A 24,040-nucleotide genomic window follows, 5' to 3' on the forward strand; every position below is an offset into this window, starting at 1 on the left:
CAAATCACTTAAACTTGGGGTTTTCTTTTCCTTCTGTATAAACTAAGTGAATGACTGGATAATCACCAAGGTCCCTTACAAGCTCTAACCTGAGTTTCCATAAGATTTAAAGATCTCTTTTTCATGTTGTTATCCTTGGAATAACTTTATATTTGCCTTGAAATCAAGCTAGAAATCATTTGCACATATTTCTGCAAACTGCCTTCTAAAGCTAGATGCATTTGTGAGTGGCTTTTTTGGCACTAAATCACATCTCTAAATTTGCAGTCTCTTATATTAAACTGAACAGTTATGCAAGATTAAAATGCTCAGTCATTTAACTGCACATGTGTGGTAACATTTGTCCCTTTTATCCATCCATGGGCCCCTTTATTTTCCTATGTCACTTCGACCTGCCCGTAAGTAAATATTTAAATATCATACTGTAGGTTTTTAGGAAGTGTTGAACAATTTGTTGTACCATTTGTATTTATTTGCTATTTTACAGATGATTTCACATTTTGAATCCCTAAGTAAATACATTGGGTTCTAAATGATGTCTCGATAGGTGTATAGGACGCATGATAGTTCATTTTCTAAAAAAGTCCTTAAAATAAGAACTTACGGAGAAGGAAGTGAGTTGCTTAATAAAACTAATTTGAAGGGCTGTGCCGTTTAACACGGCAAGATAAGATTTAAGAATTTTAGGTAACTATAACTTGACGATGATTAATCTATCTTGCCTAAAACTTCTAGTAAACGTGATATTTGTTAGAAGGAATGATACAGAGTAATTTCTGTTGCAATCACTTAATAAACTTCTCAATGTCAAATACAAATATTTAATTCCAGATTAAATAATGGAAGCATGGCTCTTATCATTGCACGAAACACTTCTCGACCAGAATTTATAAAACACCTAAAAAGATACGCCAGTGTTAAAAATCAGGTATAGTAGATTATTTTTGTTACTTATTTGCAAAACTATTAATCATGGAAAGAGAGATGCTGCAAGAGTTGATGTCAAATCCTGCCTCATAAGAAGGCATTATTTTCTTAATAATCTTTTTTCTTTCAGTTTGTGGTTCGTCCAAATTTTGAAAAGTATCTATCATATTAATATAGATTATTCCTTTCTGAGCTATCCATTGGTGGATACATACATTTGTGTGTGTGTGTGCACATGTGCATGCAAAGAGAAAGTAGAAAATGTAGTGTTACATTGAAATGTGAAGTAAATTAAAGATAAGATTATATACTCAGCTGTTCTTCAGGATGAAAAGTAGTGAAATCTGAGATTTTTAGCCTTCTCGATGTTATGACAGCGGACTTTCTCTAAAGTTAAGCCCTTTAGATTCTCCTGCCATTTATTTACAGATCAGCCTACTTTCACTTAATTGAAATAGATTTGCAGACCTATATTTAAAAACACACCACTTTTATACAGTCATTATTCTATTCAGAACTAGAACGTGTGGTTGCATTTTTGGAGACAGATAAAATTGTATTTCCCCTTAAGGGATTCGTTTTAAAGAGAAACAATAACTATTATAAGCCACATTCATTCTTTTGGCAGAGATTTTGACCCAGTTTTTAGGAAACTGATCCAGAAATATGTGAATTTCTGAAATTGTAAGTCTTGACCTACATCAGTGTGCTTGAAAAAAAAAAAAACAACCCTATAGTCTCACTACCTATAGGTATAGAGCTGTACCTGGATGTAGCTGGAGAGCGCAAACAGGAGGAGGAGGAGAGTAAAGCCAGCCAACCACTGGCAGCGGAATCTTGCTTACGTAGGTGGCATTGCAAGGCTCACACTTTTACAATTTTACACTTTCATAGGCAGTGCTCATGAAGTTTCAGTTCTCTTCTGCCTACTACATTATTTGATCAATGTTATTGAGCAACCAACTGAATGAAGTCTTTAGGAAATTGTATCATAAACATTAATAGTACCTCTTTCCCAAAATACAAATCTCAAAGTAGACAAAAGCAGGCAGAATGTAGGTTGTGAGCTGAAGTAATAACTTCACGTGTGTGTGTTTGAGGAAAGACGGTGATTGTTCAAGTAATATATACCTTTTCAGATGTTATTCATTTTGTTGGCAGTGTTAGTATTTTTCTTAATCTACAAACAGTGCATGTTCATTATTCTTTTTTTCTAAGTCAGAAAGTAGAAACAACAAAGCAATATAAAAAGCTCTCAAAATTATATATTCCAAGAGCTATTCAGGGTCATTACCTTGGTGTAAACTTCTTAATCTTTCCCTATTAAACATATGTGAGAACCTCAATGTGTATTAACCTGAAGGTACTCATCCTGAGAAGCTCTATATTTATTTTAGGGAGGTATCTATTGCACAGATTATTTATGGTAATTCTCTTTTGGGATTGCCTAAGGGGCAAATTTTAAGGTAATTTTTTGTAGGATCCTTAAAGTCCCATCTAACAATGTGGCTTCATAGGTAATGAATTTGCTGGGATGCATGGAGCTTCATTTGGTGAAGGGTGCACATGAAAACTGAGGATTTAAGATAATAGACTTACTGGTGGTGGCCGTCACTTCTTGGCCTCTCTTGGCTTACAGCTGTATGCTGTAGGCTGGTTGTTTTTATCACATGGCGTTCTCCTCTCTATTATAAGGACATCAGTCATGTTGGATTAGGGCTCAACCTAATGACCTCATCTTAGCTCAGTCACATCTGCAAAGACCCTCTTTCCAAATACGGTGACACTTCAGGTACTAAGAGTTAAGACTTCCAGGCATCATTATCGGGGATGCAAGTTAACCCAGAGTAGCCAGTTAGCAGTGATTCATTTAAAACACATTATTTTTACAAGTTCACACAGAATGAAGGATGTCCCCAAGGCTTTTGACCTGAGATGGGAAGTCGAATGCAGTGACTACTGAGCAGTTTCACAGAGAGCCTGCCTGCTTCCGCAGAGAGCTCCTTGGGACCCTCTAACTCTGTACCTCAGTTAGAATAGTGATGCCACCCTGTAAATCCAGTATAGTTCATTGTAGTCACCCAGTGCATTATATCCTATAAACTGTAAAATCTGTTGGACGTTGGTTTCTGCATATGTAAAATAAGGGTGTGGAGGGTACTAGTTTTCTGTCAACTTTTAAAAATCTATACCTCACTGAGGTTCATATGTGGAAGGGGAAAAAACCCATGTAGATAATAGGAATAAATCTCATGCCATTTACCTAAAAAGTGAAATAAGTGAGTGGTTATTGTGCATTGCTACTAAAAAGGTACTTGGCTATCTTTTCTTATTTATGAGAATACATAATTTTTCCACTGAAGTTTCCTTAGACAAACAAAAATGGAAACTTGAAGATACCCTGCACCATTTAGAGTGGTCAGTAAGCAAACCATTGTCTTTTGACTTGCATCCATCCTTTTTTTTTTTTTTTTAAAGATTTTATTTATTTGAAAGAGCGAGAGAGCACAAGCAGGGGGAGCAGGAGAAGGAGAGGGAGAAGCAGACTCCCTGCTGAGCAGGGAACCCGATGTGGGGCTCGATCCTAGGACCCTGGGATCATGACCCGAGCCAAGGGCAGACGCTTAACCATGTGAACCACCCAGACACCCCTTGACTTGCATCCATCTTTAAAGTGGGAATTTGGCGGGCAAATACCTACAAAAGTCACATTAGACTGACTTCCTCTTTCCACCTTCCTAAGCTTAGAGCTAGGGTCTTCCTAATTAAATTCTAAGTGTGAAACTTAGTGTGCTTTACATCACCTAAACTAGTTGACAAGTTATTAAGTTAGTGGATTATATAAATCTTCTGTGTCAACAGCCGGATATTAAAAAATCTTTAATTGGAAATGGTATGATATTGTATACAACCTCATACTATTGGTCATAAAACAAGTTGGCCAGCTGCTAGATCTCCCAAAGAAATCGGGGATCCCTGGCATAGAGTTTCAATGCTATAAAAACGTCCTCATGGATGTTGATATTTACATGCAAGGGAGAGCACAGTAAACTTAATTTGCATGAGCAGTTAAGGATAAAGCGAGCATCATGATTATTTGCATTTGTTTTATTTAGTTCAGTTTTCCATTTGTTGAGACTTACACCGTTGGAGAAGTAAAAGTTAGTCCAAAGAATCTTAGTGGATACAATCCAGAGGATGATGACGACGGACAGCACGCAGCTGCTTCAGAAAACAGTTTCCCTTGGAACATAGATGGTGACTTAATGGAAGCCACATCAGAGGTTCACATTAAGTAAGTGTCATTATTTCACCACCTTTAATGTCCACCAGTAGACACAAAACTATTTTTTTTAATAAGTCAGGGAAACATTAAAAGATGTACAATTTTAATAAATAAAGTGTAACTTTACATTTACTCACCCATTGTTACATACAGCCAAAGCATTTTCGTGTAGACTCATCACCAAATTTTCTGAGTCTCTATCTTGGCATTTCAAATTTCTCCCTAAACTATACAGATGATGTCTACAACTGACGTTTTGTCATTTTAAAAGTGGATCCAGATCTTAACCTGGTGAAAGCCCTCTGAGTTGCAGATTGTTACATTGAAATCTCTAGTCTTCATCACTAGGTATTCAGCAGTGTGCTTCTCTGAACTCTTTCCAAAGCCTTCAGCTTACTTTACACAGGAACAATGTTACATACTATTTAATAGGGGCAACTGGCGCAGGCAAGTTTAGGACCATGCAGACTCACTGTTGGTAAGCATTAGGACTCAGGGGGAGAGGAAGGGTGCAGGAGCACCCCACTATAGGCACAGTGCCTGGATGTCACAGTCATTACTGGTGCTGGTTTATCAGGCCCCCCAATTTATAAGATGGCAGCTCTGCCACGAATATAGGTTTGGAAGCTGTCGTTAGATTTGGATTAGGTCTTAGGTACCGCACTCAATAGGTGTTATGTGTGAAAACGATAGGTTGATGAAATAATTATACATCTTTTTTTACAGATTACATCCCAGACTTATCAATCTTTATGGAGGAAGCATGGAAGAAAGGAATGATTCCCAAGTAACATGTAATTGTTTATAAAAGAAACGTACAAACTAGAATTTTAATATGAAGGACTATGGTCATGCTTTAAACATATAGGGAAAATTTTTTTTTTAAAAGAAATGAAAATTGCTATTTTTGTCACTAAAAATTAGCTTCTAGAGCTTAAAACATGAAATATAATTTAAATTTTGGGTTTCAGAAAGTATTACTGGAACTGAAAGTAAACATTCATATACTTAATTCCCAAGTGAAATAATTGGAATGCTTTCACTTTTCAAGATTTGATTCCATCAGTACTGATGTGAAAATTCCTAGAGCCTGGTATAGATGGATACCCGACGTTACCTGAAGATGCCCTGATGAGATACTAATCCAGATTTCAAAATCATTCCAATACCTACATTATCTGCCAAAAAGATAAGCGTTTTAAGTTGTTAGGGTACCAATTTTGGGACTATTCCCTGATTTTCTTTAAAGTCTTTTAAAATCCATAACATATTTTAAAGTATGCAAAATAGCTAACTAGTGAGGAGCTGTTTTCTTTGCTTCTGAAAGTCCTGGTATCCAGCAATCCTAGCACACTGGTTTTAGTGCACTCAGTAATGCCCCAAATGCTATCATTTCTGAGTAGAAAAGAGCCAGATTTAAATTTCCTCAGGGATCATCCTCCACCAATGATTACAGAAAAATCTCCTGGAAGAATTACTTTGCTTTTTATGTAATGACAAAAGCAAATCTTTTGCTAATATAATACTTTGAAAGAATACCTTTTTAATTTAATTAATGATTGCATTCAGGAGGCTTCATGCTCACAGATTGGGCGTCACTCCTCGAATGCTTGCACAAAGCTCTGCCTCCCTTGTTGTCTGGCCACCAGCTACTACTGTGGGCTCGTGAACAGAGAACTTAACAGGAATTTAGGCAGCCTGAGAAAGACAGCTGTTGGCAGGGGCTTCATATAGATGGAAGTCTTTTACTATTTGATCACTTCCATAGTAAAGACAGATACAGGACAAATCAGATGAAATTATATTCTGCAGCTATCAGCATCCAGTTCATATGCATGAATAAATAGTAAAGATTATCACTAAAACCTAGATCATGGAAATTTTGATGTCACATTTATATTTACTGAATACAAGCTAAAATTTAAATTTCTAAATTGTTTCTCTAATTCTGTACAGATGAGAATGCTTATACACCTGATAAAAACACATTTCATACATACATTTGAGGAGAAAGTAGTATCTACACAAGTAGGTGCATTTGCTTAATTTGACAGTCACTATTTTACACAGTATCTAATTTATATGAGATACTGGCCTCTTAAGCACGGTCTGCATAGAGTTTGGCTTTTTAAAAGTCATTAGTGAGGTACAGTTTTCATATTTTACATATATCAGTGTATTTATATTTGAAATATCAGCTAAAGTGCAACATTCACAATCTGTTTCAGAGTATAAATTAGAATTCTTAAGTACTTTTGTTTCTATAAGCAAAAAATTTCACTAAAAATGAATTTTAGAAATTTACTCCTGGGTACCCTTGATAAAAATGTGTTATAGGAGGACTAGTGGATTCATACCTATATAAACATTTTTTTAAGAACTTATGTATATATACAGAAAGAAAGAATCCATAGCTGCTTAACAATAATTATCCAGAAGTCATTAAGCTCAAACCAGTGTATAAGTTCGGTCTGAAATTTGCTCCTCAGGCCCATAATGCTCTTACATAGACTGCTGAATAAATCGTTGTTGATCAAAGCCCATCATAAAGGTATTACAAAGAAAGGTCTTTAAAGATAAAATCTGCTTTAAAACATTAGTGGTCTTCTTTTATTCATTAGAAAATTGAGGAACAGCTCTTCATTCTTTAAAAATATTTAGCAGGATTTTTCCAACAAGTCTCAAAGATCTATTAGAAATGAATCATTGCCTATTCAGTGGAGTTTATTTTACTGAAGTAAGCACACTCGGCAAATAATTTCTTTTAAAGGAATGATATTTCAAGTCCAAGACTTCTCCAAATGAGTTGTTTACTTCCTCAATATGATTTAATTCAGAAGCACTTTCATTTCAAGGTATCTTCGAGGGATTACTTACCTTGAATAAATTGAATGCTTTAGTGTTTTTTTTCTATCAAGAGCAGAGAGATTACTTTCCTCTTGAAGAGTAATGATTGCTTGGGATTTTTCACTTGCATTGAGACCTAATATGTCACAAGGTCATGGTAAATGAAGTACATCGAAATCTGAGCAGAATTCGGGGTTTCTTGTAAACACTGTCTTAAATTTCTTTGGTTAACCTGAGTCTCTCAATTTGAAAGAAGTCTTTAATCACCATCATTGCTTTTGCTGTTAACGTAGCTCCAGCTGTCTCTTCTGTTTTCTTCTTGTAGGACAGATTTGTACTGTCTTTTAAAGAAGCCAGCCTGAAAATAGTATTGTATAATCACTAGTGTATAGTTACAAATATATTACACTCATCAGACTCCTGAACAGTCACTATCCCATGTAGTCAATAAAATTTACATGGGAAATATTGTGTTAAAGAGCATTATTTTTGTTGGACTGCTCGGTGACACACTCTCTCCAAAATGGACATTAAAAATAATATGCAGTGTTTTCTAAGAGCTTTTTAAAAGAACATCTTTCCAAACTAGTGTCATGGCTGGAATACTGGTACCGAAGTTAGGAGAAATAGGAGATCAGTACTACATGTTCACTTGGGAATTTAAAAAGTTAACATTAAAAGTGCTGCAACAATTAAATCTAATAACTCAGGACTCACAAAGGGGGCTTTGTGAAAATCAAGAACAGCATTACTGAGTGGTTTAACATGGGTAATTATTAAAGGCTTACCTTCCACATAACGTATGAAATCAATAAAAGTAAAATAAGTCCAAGTAGCAAGCTACTTGAAATAATCGCTATTGTGAAATGACGTTTGGGTCTTTGATGATGTAGTCCTTCAAGTAAAACCTACATAAAGTAACCAAAATAGAGTCACCAGTTTAAAAACTTGCTTCTATTCCCTTTGAACCCCCCGACCCCAACCCATGATTCCCACAGTATTTTGAACAACCCCCCCCTTCTCTTGCTGGTTCTAAGAAACATTGGTAACCATTTAGCAGAATCAGCTTGCTCCATGTTTCTTTATCCAGATAATCCCTACCAAGTTCACTTCCTGAAAAAGTCGTCTGCATCCTTCCCTCCCACCAGTTGTAGAAAATGCCCAATCTAAGTATTTCTAGCCCTCCATGATCTAGTCAATCTATTTTCCTGACTAAACGCTCCAGCAATAGTTTTTCCCTACAATCCTAAGGTTTCAGGTAAAATGGTAATCTTACGTGTGCAACATTCTCATCCTTGTTTAGTTCAATAACTTTTGGATTAGGCTCTGGAGAAGCTGTTGCTCTTATTTCAAACTTGAGGGCTGAAGTCTCATCCTGTTTAAAAAAAGAAAGATCACTGTAGCCTGACTCAGTTTTATTTTGTGAAGACATATTCATTTCTCATGATCCTTACCTACTAGCTGAGGCTTTTACAATTGATCTTCCCCAATTTATTTCACCCTTTATAGTTAATTGCAATGCAACGCTTCCTTTGTTTCCAAAGGCATGGTCATAGTATTAATTTTCCTGGCATCATTTTGTTGAAATCCTTTTATTTTTATTTATTTATTTTTTTAAAAGATTTTATTTATTTGAGAGAGAGAGAATGAGAGACAGAGAGCATGAGAGGGAGGAGGGTCAGAGGGAGAGGCAGACTCCCTGCCGAGCAGGGAGCCCGATGCGGGACTCGATCCCGGGACTCCAGGATCATGACCTGAGCCGAAGGCAGTTGCTTAACCAACTGAGCCACCCAGGCGCCCTGTTGAAATCCTTTTATTAAACATGAATAATTTAGGCACCTGGGTGGCTCAGTCGGTTAAGTGTCTGCCTTTGGCTCAGGTCATGATCCCAGGGTCAATTTCCCTATCGGGGAGGGGGAGGGTCCTTGCACAGCAGGAAGCCCGCTTCTCCCTCTGCCCCCAACTCCTGTGCATGTGCTCTCTCTCCTCACAAAAATAAAATCTTAAAAAAAAAAAAATGACTAGTTTGCAGATAACTGTAGATATTTGTAATATTTAAGTATTTAAATATTTGATAGTTAGCAGTTTTTTTCCTAGATATTGAATCTTTTTCCCAAATAAGACTTTCTTCACCTGATAAATGTTTCTTCAAATTTATTTTATCTAGGCTTTTTTTTTTTTCCTAAACAGTGTTGTCATCTTGCTGCTCTGATAAAATACATATAGTTTAATACCATAATGGAAAAATCTGGTACAATGCCAATAGTGCCCATTGTTGAGAAACCTGGACTTCAAGTGTATGAGGAGGCAAATTGCAAAAGTTTAAATAACTTGTTGATGGTCTCATGATTTAGTTTTAGCACAACTGGAACTACAGCAAATATCTCTTACTTCTGTATCTGGTGGATCTTTTTTCCCCCTTGACCACTGTGTAGCAATTTTAAACATTTCTTCTTTAAACAAAATAAAACTACCATTTTCTTTGGCTTACTATACACCATGCCCTAAGTGCTTTTTACAAAATGTATCTCATATAATCTGCAACACCCCTGCAAAAGACATTATCCATATTTATCAGGTAAATTGAAGAACAGAACTCGAGATAAGACCAATTTTATCTTTTTTAAAGATTCATTTTAGAGAGAGAATGTGAGTAGGGAGAGGGGCAGAGGGAGAGAGAGTCAGTCATTAAGCGTCTGCCTTGGGCTCAGGTCATGATCCCAGGGTGCTGGGATCGAGCCCCGCATCAGGCTCCCTGCTCTGCGGGAAGCCTGCTTCTCCCTCTCCCACTCCCCCTGCTTGTGTTCCCTCTCTCGCTGTGCCTTTCTCTGTCAAATAAATAAAATCTTTAAAAAATAATAATAATAAAGTAGTTTAGAAAAAAACCTTAAGGTTATATAAAATAGGTAGCCAATTTCTGTGATTTAATCAAAGTTTATAAGCAATTGGACATGCTTTCTAAAATAAACCTTAATTATTCCATAGTCTATTTTACAGTCTTAATTATCTGTTTAATTACTAAAGCCCTATCATTTAGACAGTGTATTCAGCTGAAGCGATACATGCAAACAGTTGTAGAGTTCCACTCCAAATTTTACTATTCCTACTTAATTACTTAAATGCCTCCTCACATTTCATTCTACCTAAATAAGATGATTGTAGATAAGTTCATAAAAATCTACAAACTCGAAGTTGTCATTTTATTTTACTTACCATTTCCGAAAGGTATGGCCGGCCTTCCAACTGAATGTGAACACTGGCTTCTTTTCCACTTTCCATTTTCCCAAAATGGCAGAAAAAATTTAAACAATATGGATCAGCTTTTATGCAGAACTTGGAAAAAAAATACAAAAGAGCTACGTTAAAACATTTTTTTAAAGGTGGCTAAAATATTTTACGTGGAATTAAACATCTCCCGTGGGTGGCATTTAAAAAATTATTTTGCTTTAAACAAAACATGAATGTCTGTTTTATAAATTACAACAAAAAAGTATTTGAGCTGAAGCATGTGTTCTGAGAATTAAAACAAAGACTCCTAATCAGGGCCGTGTTAAGTTACATGTTCTATGTTGCTTTGTAAAACTTGGATCATTTGAAGGTAGGATCACTTCCTCAGGGTTTTTGTTTTTTTCATAAACTCACTAAAATGAAAGGAGTGAAAGTTAATCTCATGTCACCAAGTCTGCTCAGCTGAATACTCTATCTTGGCCTCCTAAAGGGTCTAGAACAATGTCTGGCTGGCACAAAATCGGCATTGGTTAGATAAATAATGAAATTGGATATATATATATATATATAGCCCTGGGTCTCTCTCTCCAAGCATGTGTGTTCCTCATGTGCAAGAGTATTACCTTGTTTCTTTCCTATACTCAACTGACAGCTCAAACCCACTGGTTCTTGGTTTTAAGTGCTTCGGTTCTGTATGCTGGAAAGCAAAACCTACAACCTGAAAAATGGAAACTTACCAGTAGCTTCTTATCAGTCTTGGACAAGAATTTGAAAATGTCTTTCAGGATCTCCATTGGACCTTTCTCCTGCTCTAACGCACACTTTCTTTGATAATTTTTAAAATGGCATTCTCCAGCAGTAGTCTATATAGATAGAAAGTGAGAGAAATCTTATCCATACTGGAGAGAACTGCAAAAACTATATGATCTGGAAAGTTCCAGTTGCTTACCTTTTCTAAAATATATCAAGTATTTCTGAAATTGTGAAAATATCTTTGGGACAGACTTACTTGGGAAAGATTAAGTCTCCATGGCAAAAACTCAGAAACCCAGCAACATTTTAGCAAGGTTGGATATAGGTGCTAAAGTGAGCACAGGGCCCTACCTTACAGAAAATAAGGCAATGTGAAAAATGGACACTTGAACATTAGCATGAAAGTCAACATTTCTTTGGCTTTAGACACAAAACAAAACGGTAACTTGTTATAACAGCATGTCCTGCCATCTAAGTCTGGAATTCAGGTAAGATATTTTAAAATTAGATCTCAAACCCAATGAGCAGATTTATTTGTTGACTGCTTGTCTCGAAAATGGGAAGGTACAAAACAATCCCGATGTAATCATCAATATAAGGGTGTCAATTCTGTTAAAAAAAAAAAAAAAAAAAGGCTGAAATACTGATTTTTCAACAGAGGCCTCAAGATTTATAGAGAATTTCACCAATTATGTCCACAGGGCCATTTTCACAAGGAAAATGCACTGAAGATGGAAGGAGCAGAGTTCTGTTAGCGATCGTATACGTCAAATGACCAGGTCCCTGTAACCCTACAATTCTAATGCATAATAGTCAAAGTGTACTCAGTAAGTGCGTGGTGAATTCATAGCTGAGAGTGTGACTCAAGTTAACAGATTTATCTATTTAGCAACATAGAATAAAGGAAGGAACACATTTTTACCTGGACATCCAAAATGTTGAACAGCTGATCGGTTTGGGGGGCAAAAGAATTTGGTACCATTATTTCCACACTAACATTCGGAGCCATGCTATGGCCAGTGTTGATAACCTGAGAAGGAAGAAAAAAGTTTTTAAACAACTTAAACATTTTTCATAAATGTAAGGACAGGTATCAGCGAGCTTTTGGGTGAACCCAGATGTTTCATGTAACATTCATAGTGGTGGGGGGTTTGGAGTTGGCAACTGCATGGCAAAGGGACATCAAAGATCCACAGTCAGAACTTTAAAAAGTTTGCTAATAATTTTTTCATTATTCCTAGCCCTCTCCTTTTGATATTGCTCAGGCCAAATGGTCCAGGCTGTTGGTTATTGGAGAAACAGTCTAAAGAAAAAGACAACATACATTTGTATGGCACATTATGTATCTAAAAACCCTTGATCAACTATCCCATGAGGTGAGCTGACATTTTATTCTCCAGCTCAGGAAAAGGCTCAAAAGTGTGAACGATGTGCCTGGGACGGCTACAAAGTGACAAGAAGCTCAGGTATTCTACCTCCAAACCTCAGGTTTCACAAAATCACTCTGCTGAGAGGATAATCCTCATCGCAGTAAGTGAATAAGAATATATTTCAGTTCAGGGTAATGATGCTGCTGATGCACTCAGAAAATCAGAAAGGGGTAGAGAAAATACAACAGCCTTTTCATAATAATGCAGAGGTAGATGCTACTTCATTATGGATAAATTTGGGGATTGCAGCTCTCTGAGGAAGGAAATCCGGCCAAAATTATTGTCTCCTGAGAGCTTAACTATGAAACCCATTGAGTGAGTCAGAAAAGAGATGTGCTACAGTATCTGAATGAAATAGCATGACTCCTACATTTGCAATCATCTTTAGGAAGCACATGACATGGAAGAAAGAATGTGTCCCTGGCGTGTGGAGACGGCTGGGCCGTGGGGTACAGGGCAGTCGCAGAAGGTGGTCTCAGCAATGACAACCCTGCACTGCCCAGACCTTTAGACAGGGTCTTCCTCATGCCAGCCAGTGATCGGTCTAACCTCAAATATCCTTCATCCTTGTTCGCCTAATGACCTTGAGACCTCTGAGAACCTCCTCCAATTTGCACAGACTCACCGAGCCTACAGACTGAAGCTACCTCCAGTGCTATTCACTCCATTGTAACTTAAGTGAAAAATACTTAACCACGCATTTTGTAAGTTAAAAAATAGGCCTTCTAGAGTCTGTGCTCTGATAAACTAAAACAGAAACTGAGCTGAGCTCTCACTGGGCTCTGATAGGAGCATTTCTAGGGGCTTCAAAGCAGAGGGCTATATTTTTTCAACACTAATGGACACTAATATAACAAAAACTCTGCAGGATTCCAAGGTCATTCTACAGATCTGGAGCAGGGTCCAGGAATTTGCATCTGAGTAAGTACCTCAAGTGATTCTGACCTACATTTTAGTTTAATTTTTAAAAAAATATTTGTTTTAGAGAAGGAGCATGAGCTGGAGGGGGAGAGAGAGAGAAAATCTTAAGCAGATTCCACACCAAGCACAGAGCCTGACATGGGGCTTGACCTCACAACCATATCACAAGATTCAGACGCTTAACTGACTGCACCACCCACGAGCCCCGCTGACTTACATTTTCAAAAGCATTGCCTTACAAAAAAATATCATAATGTACCTAAATCCAGACTCACACACATTCTGTGGATTGTTACACAGCTCTAAGAATGTTCGGTGTAGTGCTTTTGATTCAAAAAAATATTGTTGTGGACATTATCTCCAATTATCATACCCATGATGCCTCAAAAGTTTCAGTTTAACAGTAAAAATTTTTTTAAATTTACCTTTATATTAATGTGTTTGGATGATGATACTCTTTTTTTTTTTTTAAACAATTTAATAAATGACATTACTTGTAACAGGTCATATACCTATGACCTAAACGGCTGACCAAACAGACCTTAAGTGGGGATGCAGGCGGTAAGAGCTACCTTTACTAGGTAATGTTAGTGCTTGTATAAAAGCTTGAACCAAGAAGAGAAGTCACTGATTTGCACCCAACAATGCTTTCCCTTGGCCTATCCTGATCTCCGTATGCACCTCTAGCAGATTCAATTCCTCCCGTAACTTTGCCTGTTTCAGGAGTTACCTCTGTGTCTGGGCTTACTCCTTCCCATGGTATTTGTAAGGAGTCATGGGCTTTGGTAACAGGGCAAAGGCAAGGGGAGAAACCAGGAGCAAGGACCCAGGAGGAGAGGGGATAGAGTAACCGTGCTGTCACCAGCCATGGAGGGCCCCTAAGCCGCGGGGCATCACAGCCTATGATGTCCTCTGGAGCAAGGCAGCAGGAACAAGCTTTCAGTTCCCTACAAATATCACAACAACTCTTCTTACATGGAAGGTGAAGTTCATTTTCTCTGCCATGCACGTCTCAGGCTCATTTTCTTCCTTTGGTCCATACACAAATGAAGTTGGGCTGACAAACCTGAAAGAAATAAAATCAAATTTAATTGGTCTTACTTGATGAGCTATGATAAACAATCTTTATAGTCTGGATTATTGCATCTCTCTTAAAAATGCTATTTAAGACTATATTCCAGACTATAGAGGCCTCTAAGAACCAACGAATATTTTTGGTTTCTTGGTAAGATACGAATTTTAGTGAAATGTAAGAAAATCAGAAAGCCATGTGCTCTGACTTGGGTGTTAATGTCTCTTCCCACGAATATCCTTTGGTTGTCTTCCCAGCACTGCCTGGTTCAGTCCACTGGCCATTCCTTCTCTCTCAGCTCTCAAATGGTTCATATAAATTTGACAAATATGAGAGAAATTCTTAACTTTATCCCTATAGCTCCAATATCTTCCTATAAGTCAATCTATTTTACCTATTTTTGAATTATGTCTTTATGATCCAATTCCTGCTGGCTATTTGTAATGAACCCCAAGGCTGGGGAACAATTCAAACATCAGTAAGTATGGTAAACTTTCTGCTTAGGAATACACGGTTGTCACTCTTTTGCCTGTGATTAGACATAGAGGTCAGTAGTGAATTCTAAGAAGTATTTTCCTGGGGAATCCCAACTCCACCAGTTGCTCTTATTTGGCAGCTAATGTGAAGTAACACAAATTAGAGACTGGCTACACAGAAATACCGAAATGCTGTAGATTTAGGCAGTTTTATACTCGCAGAATATTCCTTGCCCAAAATACTGTGTGGAGGACATTCGTCATAAGAAAATCAAGAAAAGGAGGTGAGATGAGGCTTCAAAACCAGGAAACATGGTGTCAGCTTTTCTCTGCTCCCCACTGATGCACTAGGTTCTCCCCTCCTGAATGGCTTCCTCTCTCTTCTGCTTGTTTCATCTCAGAAACGTGATACTCAATTTCTTTCAGTTGCAGACACCATTTTTATATAATTATATGCCATCTCTGCGAGTGGTTAAAAATGACTGGGGATGGTTTATATTTAGAGCAACAAGAAAAGCTCATCAGTCTATTTGTTCGGTATCTGTTCCTTTAAAAACAGGGTTTTAGGGACGCCTGGGTGGATCAGCTGGTTAAGCATCTGCCTTCGGCTCAGGTCATGATCCTGGGGTCCTGGGATTGAGCCCAGAGTTGTTGGGCCCCCTGCTCAGTGGGGAGCCCACTTCTTACCTCTCCCGCTTTCTCTTTCTCTCAAATAAATAAAATTTTGTTAAAAAAAATATGGTTTTAAACAAAGACTAATAGCCTGAATCATTTCCAGTAAAATCACTAAATGTTTTCTTAATACTCCTTAAATCTTTCTCCACGTGTTTCCATCTTGAATCTGAGGAGGGTCCACACAATCACTTACATTGTGGGGAACCAGTGAATGCTGGCTCTGGGGCCGTGGGTGAGTGGTCAGGGGACACCTTGCAGCTTGGCTCTCTCATATCTCCATCAATTTGCCACACAGGTAGATGTGGGTTCTGGAGAGTGGTGAGTGGACCAAGCTTACACTTCTTGGAACTTCACACTGGCTGCAGCCACCAAGCATGACCATACCAACTGCACACTGCCCTTCCCCACCCCCGGGGCCCCTGGCCTGCACAGCATACAACTGACAGGCTGGACATGACCTGCTAGAGGCTTCTGGGGCTTTTCCAGGAAGAACACCCCAACTGGGTACTAGCTTGAAGAGGCCTCAGTAGTGATTACAGAGCGCATGAAGCTAATGAAGAGCTAAGCAAGAGAATGCAACACCAGGTCTTTATTAAGGGACAGAAACAGCACAGGATCTTTACTTAAAAATTTTTTAAATATCTTTTTGACCAATAATGTAAGAAGCAACAGAATTTAAAATCGGCTCTCAACTTTACAGGAGGCACCCGAATTTACTTACCCATGAACAGTTAGCATGACTTCATACTTGAGAGGTATTGCTAAAGTCACTTTGTTACGCTTCAGGTCGTCCATTTCCCCTTCATTTGCACTACAGAAGCAAATAGAAGACACCCTGTTAGAATCCCCCAAACATAAAAATCACCTTCAGAGAGGACTAATCACATATCATGTATACCGAATACATCTGGAGGCTTGGGGAATGGGGGGGGGAATAGACGTGGTAAGAAATGTTTATGACAGGGTTGGCAGAAATTTGCTCTCATTATTTAGTGTTATTTGCTCCAAAGATGGTTAGAAATGTTTTTGTTTCTTAGATCACACAAGAGACGTTTTCTCCTGCAGACAGTGGAACACAGCTTCATGGTTCCCCTAAGTCCCCCCACCCTAAAGTCAGGGGTCCACTTCCTTTAGCACCATTATTTTTTCACAATGTAATATACCAGGTGGCATGCACTGTGATGCTGAGATCCTCTTCTGCTCTGCTGAGTGAGCTCACATCCAGGAGAAAGCTGATATCTATCTGTAAAACACAGGGAAACACCCATTTAAAAAAAAAAATCCAAAAATAGTATTTTTTATCATCTGAAATTTTCTGAATGTTGATGTTCTGTGGAATGCAGATTGGAGACTATGTTTTGGAAGCACGGCTACCCCTCACTCAGGCATTGAGCTCCGGGAAGCTATTGGGGTTGTGGCAAATTTAAAGCACCAGCAAGTGACATTCAGAGACAAAGCCTCCTTCTAAATGTAAAGACAGGCAGGTCCAGACTGACAAAATTAGAGCTGCTTTAACAACTTGAGTGAGGACTCTTGCCAGTAACACCTTTTTGTATAGCAGAGGTAACATGCCTGGCAGATAGGACCACCTGGGGTGGAGAAGGGTAGGGGGGGTGTCGGGGAAGGGTGAGACAGGGGAGTAGAATTCTGATCGACACATTCACATGCCCATCTTGACACAAACATGTGCCCCTATTTTTTTTTCACAGTGAACATTGCCAAGAATATAAACACAATCTCAAAGATCTAAGCCCAGTTGGTTTGAGTTTTATTTCGTCACTTAGCTACTTACCCTAAGCAAATAAATAATTATATACTTGTTCACAGCATAAATAGAAGAAATAGAAAATATTTTATGTTCATGTTCATAAGCAAAAACTATACATGCTAAATGCTTACCCTTGATAGGTGATCTACATATATATAACCAACACTGCAGTCAAGTTTGACTAAGCCAGAGCTGTCTGTCACTTCACAGCTTATTTGTTTCTCTTCCTAAAAGGAAAAACGAAACAACCACTTTAGGTAAGAAGGCAAGGAGAAGTTTGTAACATATGCTTAAGAATAATAGTCTTTGAAAAGAAAATCATTCCTCAAGAATTTGCTTTCCTGGAAGACTATTTTCTGTTTGCTTTTGGGATAAGTAGAAATATAAATAAAATTTGTAAATGTGAATGTGCGTGCACGCACACAGAGGTATATTTTAATACTCCTGTGAATTCTCCAAAGAATACACAGAAAAATTCCTGGGCTTGTAGCTTTCATTCATGTTTGTATTCCCCATTTAATTCAAGGTCCAGTTTCTTGAAAAATCATGAAGCAAGTATTTCATGAAGGCCCTATTTCATTGACCCTCTTCTGTCTGGGATGTGAGAATGTGATAAAAGTATAGAATTATAATAACTGTCATCACAATAGGATATATATATAGTCAAATATTCAGGGAAATATACATCTTGATGTATCTATATACTGTACATGTATACATATAAATACACACTATGTATATACTGTAGATGTATATGTGCTATAGATGTGTGTGTATATATATATACTATAAATGTACTATATATTATATAGACGGATATTTTTTGAGTTTTCCCTCATACTATTGCAAATAGGCTCCCAGGGCTCTAGGGAAAAGGATCCAAGACCTCTCTAAATGCCCTTGGTTTGAAGAGATGGTCTCTGGATAAGAGAGGTGTAAATTTGCTAAGGGAAAAGAGGCATCAAAGGAGAAAGTGACTGAGGCTTTTCTCTTTGAAATCCACCTTATTAATGCCTTGCTGATAGATTTAACTGTTCTCGACTGAGGCACGGTGCTCTAGGTGCTTCAAACTCTTGCCGGAAAAGAGAACTTGCCTGTGCTCTGGTTGACACCAAGACTTCAGAATTTGTGGGGGACTGCTGGTTGTACGGTATTTGTTAGAAGTTCTTTGGGAACAAGACTGGGTATGTGACTGTAAAATGCAGAGCAGTAACTCTGGGCGCCCAGCTTGAAGGACCAATATTGCTTGTTCAGGGAGCCCGGCCAACAAGAGTGGCACCATGGCACCAGATAAGCAGGTCATCAATGAGAAAAGCAGTGGCACCCAAGCTGGAAGAGGGAAGCAAACTCTTTTGATCTCAGATACCAAGGAACTTATCATTTTGATCAGGAGCAAGAAGGAAGTCTCAAAATCAATGGAAGCTCTAGTGATAAGTCTGCATACACCGCAAATATTTAGGCCTCGCGTCCATGAAATGGATTATACACCATTTACATTTTTTTTTTTTTAATTATTTACTTGAGAGAGAGAGCCCAAGTTGGGGTAGAGGGCTGGCAGAGAGGCAGAGGGAGAAGCAGACTCCCCACTGAGCAGGGAGCCTGGACATGGGGCTTGATACCAGGACTCTGGAATCATGACCTGAGCCGAAAGCAGAAGCTTAACTGCCTGAGCCACCCAGGGTCCCATACCATTTACATTTTTAAAAAATGAAATATAGTATCATGCTATGGTTTTTGATACTTACCAGATCTAAAATCTTAATGAAGTAAAGGCCGGAGGGGAGTTTAATGTGCAGAGCGGTTTCATATGCATCATCTCCAGCATTAAATAGGGACACATTCAACATTATTGTCTTCACACTCCCAACAGCAAGATAGGTCTTATTTTCATGTGGCCTAAAAATTAAGTAATATTTAATGTTACTTAGTAACAAGTAATGTTTGGGAAATAAAAATCCCATCGCCTCATTTATCCTGATCATAAAATACTAATTTGGAAAAACACCACGGGGGAAATGAGCCCATACAAGTAGATACCCATTCATGTTAGAAAGAACTCAATTTTTCATGTTTCAGATAAATTCAGTCAGCTATTACCCAGGAAGTTTATTTTTAATTAGTCATAATTAAGTTAATCTCCTTTCTGTTTCACTTCTATAGCTTTAACATGTTTTCCTCACTGTTTCACAATATTTTTCTAAAAGCAAAGCTTTCTTTTCTTTACCTCTTGAAATACCTTGAACTAGCTGCTGCCCAAAACAAAGGGGAAAATGGGGGGAACTGGGGAAGAAAGGAGACTCCAGAGACAAACACCAGCCAAACAGGATGTTCTGGGGGAATGAGCACAGTCCGGGAAAGGACGGCTCTGCCCAGCAAGTGGATGCCCCTACAGTCTGTTGCACTACAATTCGTTTCTTATGGAAGGCTGGTCTGCGCGACCAATCACTAGACCAAATTAAAACCAGAACTGCAGCCATGCTTCACCATCCCGTGCCCTGGAAAGAGAAGACTGCTGCAAATCCGGACCTATGAGAAAGCCCGTGCCAGTTCGGACTCTGGCCCCAGGCCTTCAAGTTGGGAGGAGGTGGGTCAGCGTTCTGAAGCCTCAGCCGCCACCCGCAGCAGTGATAATTACTATGCTGCAAATTTGGCTCATGCACATCCCATGAAATCTCAGAACAACATGTTTATATATACAGAAGTTGAGGTGTAAAGAACTTCTTCAAAGTACCGCAGCCGGAATGTCCTAAAGTCTCCAGGTAAATGCTTGCACAGCCCGTTCTCTTTACCAATGAGAGCATTAGAGGAGCCCAAAGAAAACTTTTACACGATGATTCTATCCAAGAATTTAAAATGTAGAAAAATTGGTTCAGGGCGCCTGGGTGGCTCAGTTGGTTAAGCAACTGCCTTCGGCTCAGGTCATGATCCTGGAGTCCCTGGATCGAGTCCCGCATCGGGCTCCCTGCTCAGCGGGGAGTCTGCTTCTCCCTCTGACCCTCCCCCCCTCTCATGTGCTCTCTCTCTCAAATAAATAAATAAAATCTTTAAAAAAAAAAAATTGGTTCAACCAATGAAGGATGTGACCCAAAGCAAAGTGTCAGCTGAGGGTAATCCTAGAAGTAAGAAAGGTAACCTTTCACCCAGTACTTGAGAATGTTTCCTCACGTTTACATTGTAGCATTTGAATCAACATCTGTATAGAAGATTAGTATGTAAATAAACTATTTATGGAAGTGCTAAACACAGAGTCCACATTTAACGGTTATTTGTGAATTGATTTAAAACAAAGGGTGTTTGAGAACAGGGTTAAAGAACAGGTTTCAAAATTTATGCTTGTAACCATTATTTGAAGACACATGAATGACTATAACTGATAGCTCCTATATAATCATCACGTTCATTATTCCCTGATAGTTTAAAAGATCCCCACTTTGTAGAGCTTGTAAAGGACAGATGTAGAGACAAATGTAAACAACTATTATAAATCCACAGGAAAGAGCTGTGAATGAGGGGCTCTGGGAAACCGAGGCAGGGAACCACTTTGCCTGAAGGTAGAAAAGGCATGTTGCTTCTTGCTTTTCTACCATTCTGATTATTTAGGTTTATTTAATTTTTGGATTATTTAATTTTTTTTAACATAAAGGAAGTTCACAACTTACCATGGATTATAGCCTTAATTGATTTCTCAAGCCCTCCTTTTCCAATCCAATTTTCACACTGCCAGAGAGGATCACTTTCCAGAAAGCAAACCTGACAATGTCCTGTGCCTGCTTACTGTGCTTTAGCGCCGTCAAGACAGGATGCTAACGTACTAGCACGACACACAAGGCCACACTTTCCACTGCACAGCTCATTCCTTTCTTCAGCCAAACTTACCTGCAAACAGGTATCCAAACACCTGTGTTCTGTATCTTACTTCAAGCTCTCTCTCTCTGCCTTTAACATCTTCCCTCTTCATGTCTCTGGTTGATTTGTTCTTTTCAAGACTCAGCTAAGTGGTAATAGTTGTGAGAAGTTCTTCCAGTTGATACTCATTTCTAACCCTTATACCTCAGCCCTGCATTCCCCCTAACTGAAGTAGCTTCTTCCTCTCCTTCTCCCAGCACACTGGGCACCCCTTTGAGGTAGTGTTTTCACACTGTCTGGTTTTTCTCATCACTAGAATAAGTTCTGGAGAGAAGATGCTAGATCATGATTATCACTGATTTCTCAGAGCCTATAAACACAGTGTTCAAAAAAATATATGTGGTATATAACTGTATCAAACATTAAAAAGGGTCAGGTAACACTAAAGAAAAACATCAGAAAAACTGGAGAAATTACTGGATAAATGATTGTAAAAAAAAAGTTCATTAACTCATCATTATAAGTTTTACCAAATGATAGCCATGTTTATCTATTCCGTGACAGTATACACATTCCAAATATTTCGTTAAATAAACATCTACTACTACTACTACTACATTCATATGATTTGTACCCCATCACACAACCTAATATTTTAGTGGCAATACAGCTACTGAATTGACCAATAAATTAATGGCAATATCAATACTGGAAAGAGTATAAAGATTTTTTAAAAATTTTTATTTATTTATTTGACAGAGAGAGACACAGCGAGAGAGGGAACACAAGCAGGGGGAGTGGGAGAGGGAGAAGCAGGCTCTCCCCTAAACAGGGAGACCGATGTGGGGCTCGATCCCAGGACCCTGAGATCAAGACCTGAGCCAAAAGCAGACGCTCAATAACTGAGCCACCCAGGCACCCCAAGAGTATAAAGATTTGAGAGAGAGAGAGAAAGAGAGAGAGAGCATGTGCACGAGCAGGGAGAGGGGCAGAGGAAGAGAGAGAAAGAGAAGCAGACTCCCCACAGAGCAGAGCCCAACGTGGGGCTCCACTAGAGGCTCAATTCCAGGACCCTGAGATCATGACCTGAGCTGAAGTCAGATGCTTAACCGACTGAGCCACCCAGATGCCCCTGGAAAGAGTATAGTTTCTGAGGAGTAATTATTTTCATGAACTTCAGAATATGCGAACAAATTAGAGACCCTTCTCCCCACTCTTCTACTTCTGATGACAGAGATCTAAGAAGCTGCACAGTTCACTTATACCTAAAAATTCTGCCCCTCTTATCCTGATTTTTTTTCCATTTTACACTTATTGATCAAGATAGCACATATAGAAAAACACACATATCCTAAAATTCACAGCTCAGTGAATTCTTACAAACTGAATACACTAATGAAAGCACCTGGATCAAGAAAATGTATTACCAGCACGAGAGAGAAATGCCCTTGTGCTCCTCCCTTCCAGTTACTGTCCCCACCCATCACCTTCCTTTCAGGGCTCAATCCCAGGACCCTGGGATCGTGACCAGAGCTGAAGTCAGCCGCTTAATGACTGAGCCACTCAGGCGCCCCTGGTATTCTATTTCTTATAAGTGGAATCACCAAGTATTTAACTTTTACGTATCAGGCTTTCTGTACTTAAAATTTTGCTTAGAACATTAATCTCTACAGATGCGCAGGGTTGTAAATGGCTTATCCTCAATGGTGTTATGTATCAGTCTGTAAACATACCACATTTTCTTTATCCATTCAATGATCATTGAGAATTTTGGCAATTCTAGTTGGGAGCTATTACAGTCTTTTGGTGGACATACAAATGTATTTCTGTTGGGTTAGTCTTTGTGTCTGTCTAGGAGCAGACCCCTACAGTTTGTGAGCCCAGGATCAACTCCTGAACATCTCTAACTCTGGCTAATGTTGGCACCCAGCTTAAATTATACCAACAAATTATATTTAAATAATATACTATAAGGCACTATAGTATATATACAAAAAAATAAAAATGTACAACAGAACGGTCATGTAAAAAGCAAGTGTACCTACAGTAGGGTCTCAAAGACTGCTGTAAGAGAGGTTTACTGGACACAGCCATGCTCACTCACTGCGGCCACTTCTGCACTATGATGGCCAAGGTGAGTAGCCTAGTCAGACCTCTGTCCCACAAAGCCTAAAATATTTACTAACTCTCCCTTCATGGAAAAAGTTTGCTGGCTTTGCCGTGGAAACATCTGAGAAGTATAATTAGTTTAAAAATAAGCGCACAACAGGACATCATTATCTTTAAAATCTGATCATTCTGACAATGATAGAGGCTTTGTTATTTCGGGTGGCATCAGATGCAGCATCAGAGAAGACGATTTCCACCCCCCCCGCCCCCCCACCCCCAGACCTCAGAGTTCCTGGGTTGGTATTGGAGACATCGAGGAGGAAGGAACGAAGAACAGGTGGGTGCATAGCAGCATCTCTAGCTTCTGATCCCTGGGTGTGGGACACTGGATCTTTTCTGGAAGGATGTGTAATAACTAACAGACCAGTAATCCTATGCACGGCTATCCTTTTAGGGTGGAGGAACCGGACTCAGTGACAGCACGCTCTTTCTCCCACCATTTCAGGGAACACCTGTGATTTCCTCATGCCCGTGTTGCAAACCTTTGTGTTCCCTAAGTACGCATCTGCTTGGCCGCACAAGTAAATGTGCGAGAACACGGTGGTCCTGCACTCCCCCCACTGCTCCACAATCATGTTACAACGGAAGGAACCTAAGAGGTTCTAAAAGTAAACTTCAGCTTGACATTAAAGTTTAATTAAG

The 24,040-nt window shown here is 38.8% G+C and overlaps 2 protein-coding genes across 2 annotated transcripts in view; one reads left to right on the plus strand and one right to left on the minus strand.

Moving 5' to 3' along the window:
- Positions 1 to 5,021, plus strand: part of CERKL (ceramide kinase like) — a 110,484-nt gene extending 105,463 nt beyond the window's left edge. Inside the window, exons 11-13 of the mRNA XM_035008352.1 lie at positions 832 to 928; positions 4,044 to 4,222; positions 4,940 to 5,021. Coding sequence (XP_034864243.1) covers positions 832 to 928; positions 4,044 to 4,222; positions 4,940 to 5,021 — 358 coding nt within the window. The remainder of the gene's footprint in view (positions 1 to 831; positions 929 to 4,043; positions 4,223 to 4,939) is intronic.
- ITGA4 (integrin subunit alpha 4) overlaps positions 4,021 to 24,040 on the minus strand; it is a 79,438-nt gene continuing 59,418 nt past the window's right edge. Inside the window, exons 18-28 of the mRNA XM_035007606.1 lie at positions 19,129 to 19,279; positions 17,515 to 17,610; positions 16,779 to 16,858; positions 16,337 to 16,426; positions 14,368 to 14,458; positions 11,964 to 12,071; positions 11,026 to 11,151; positions 10,274 to 10,393; positions 8,337 to 8,435; positions 7,849 to 7,968; positions 4,021 to 7,418 (exon numbers count right to left, since the gene is read on the minus strand). Coding sequence (XP_034863497.1) covers positions 7,320 to 7,418; positions 7,849 to 7,968; positions 8,337 to 8,435; positions 10,274 to 10,393; positions 11,026 to 11,151; positions 11,964 to 12,071; positions 14,368 to 14,458; positions 16,337 to 16,426; positions 16,779 to 16,858; positions 17,515 to 17,610; positions 19,129 to 19,279 — 1,180 coding nt within the window. The 3' untranslated portion in view covers positions 4,021 to 7,319. The remainder of the gene's footprint in view (positions 7,419 to 7,848; positions 7,969 to 8,336; positions 8,436 to 10,273; positions 10,394 to 11,025; positions 11,152 to 11,963; positions 12,072 to 14,367; positions 14,459 to 16,336; positions 16,427 to 16,778; positions 16,859 to 17,514; positions 17,611 to 19,128; positions 19,280 to 24,040) is intronic.

Source organism: Mirounga leonina, unplaced genomic scaffold (assembly GCF_011800145.1).
Source record: "Mirounga leonina isolate KUSES-001 unplaced genomic scaffold, KU_Mleo_1.0 Mir_151, whole genome shotgun sequence".
NCBI lineage: Eukaryota > Metazoa > Chordata > Mammalia > Carnivora > Phocidae > Mirounga > Mirounga leonina.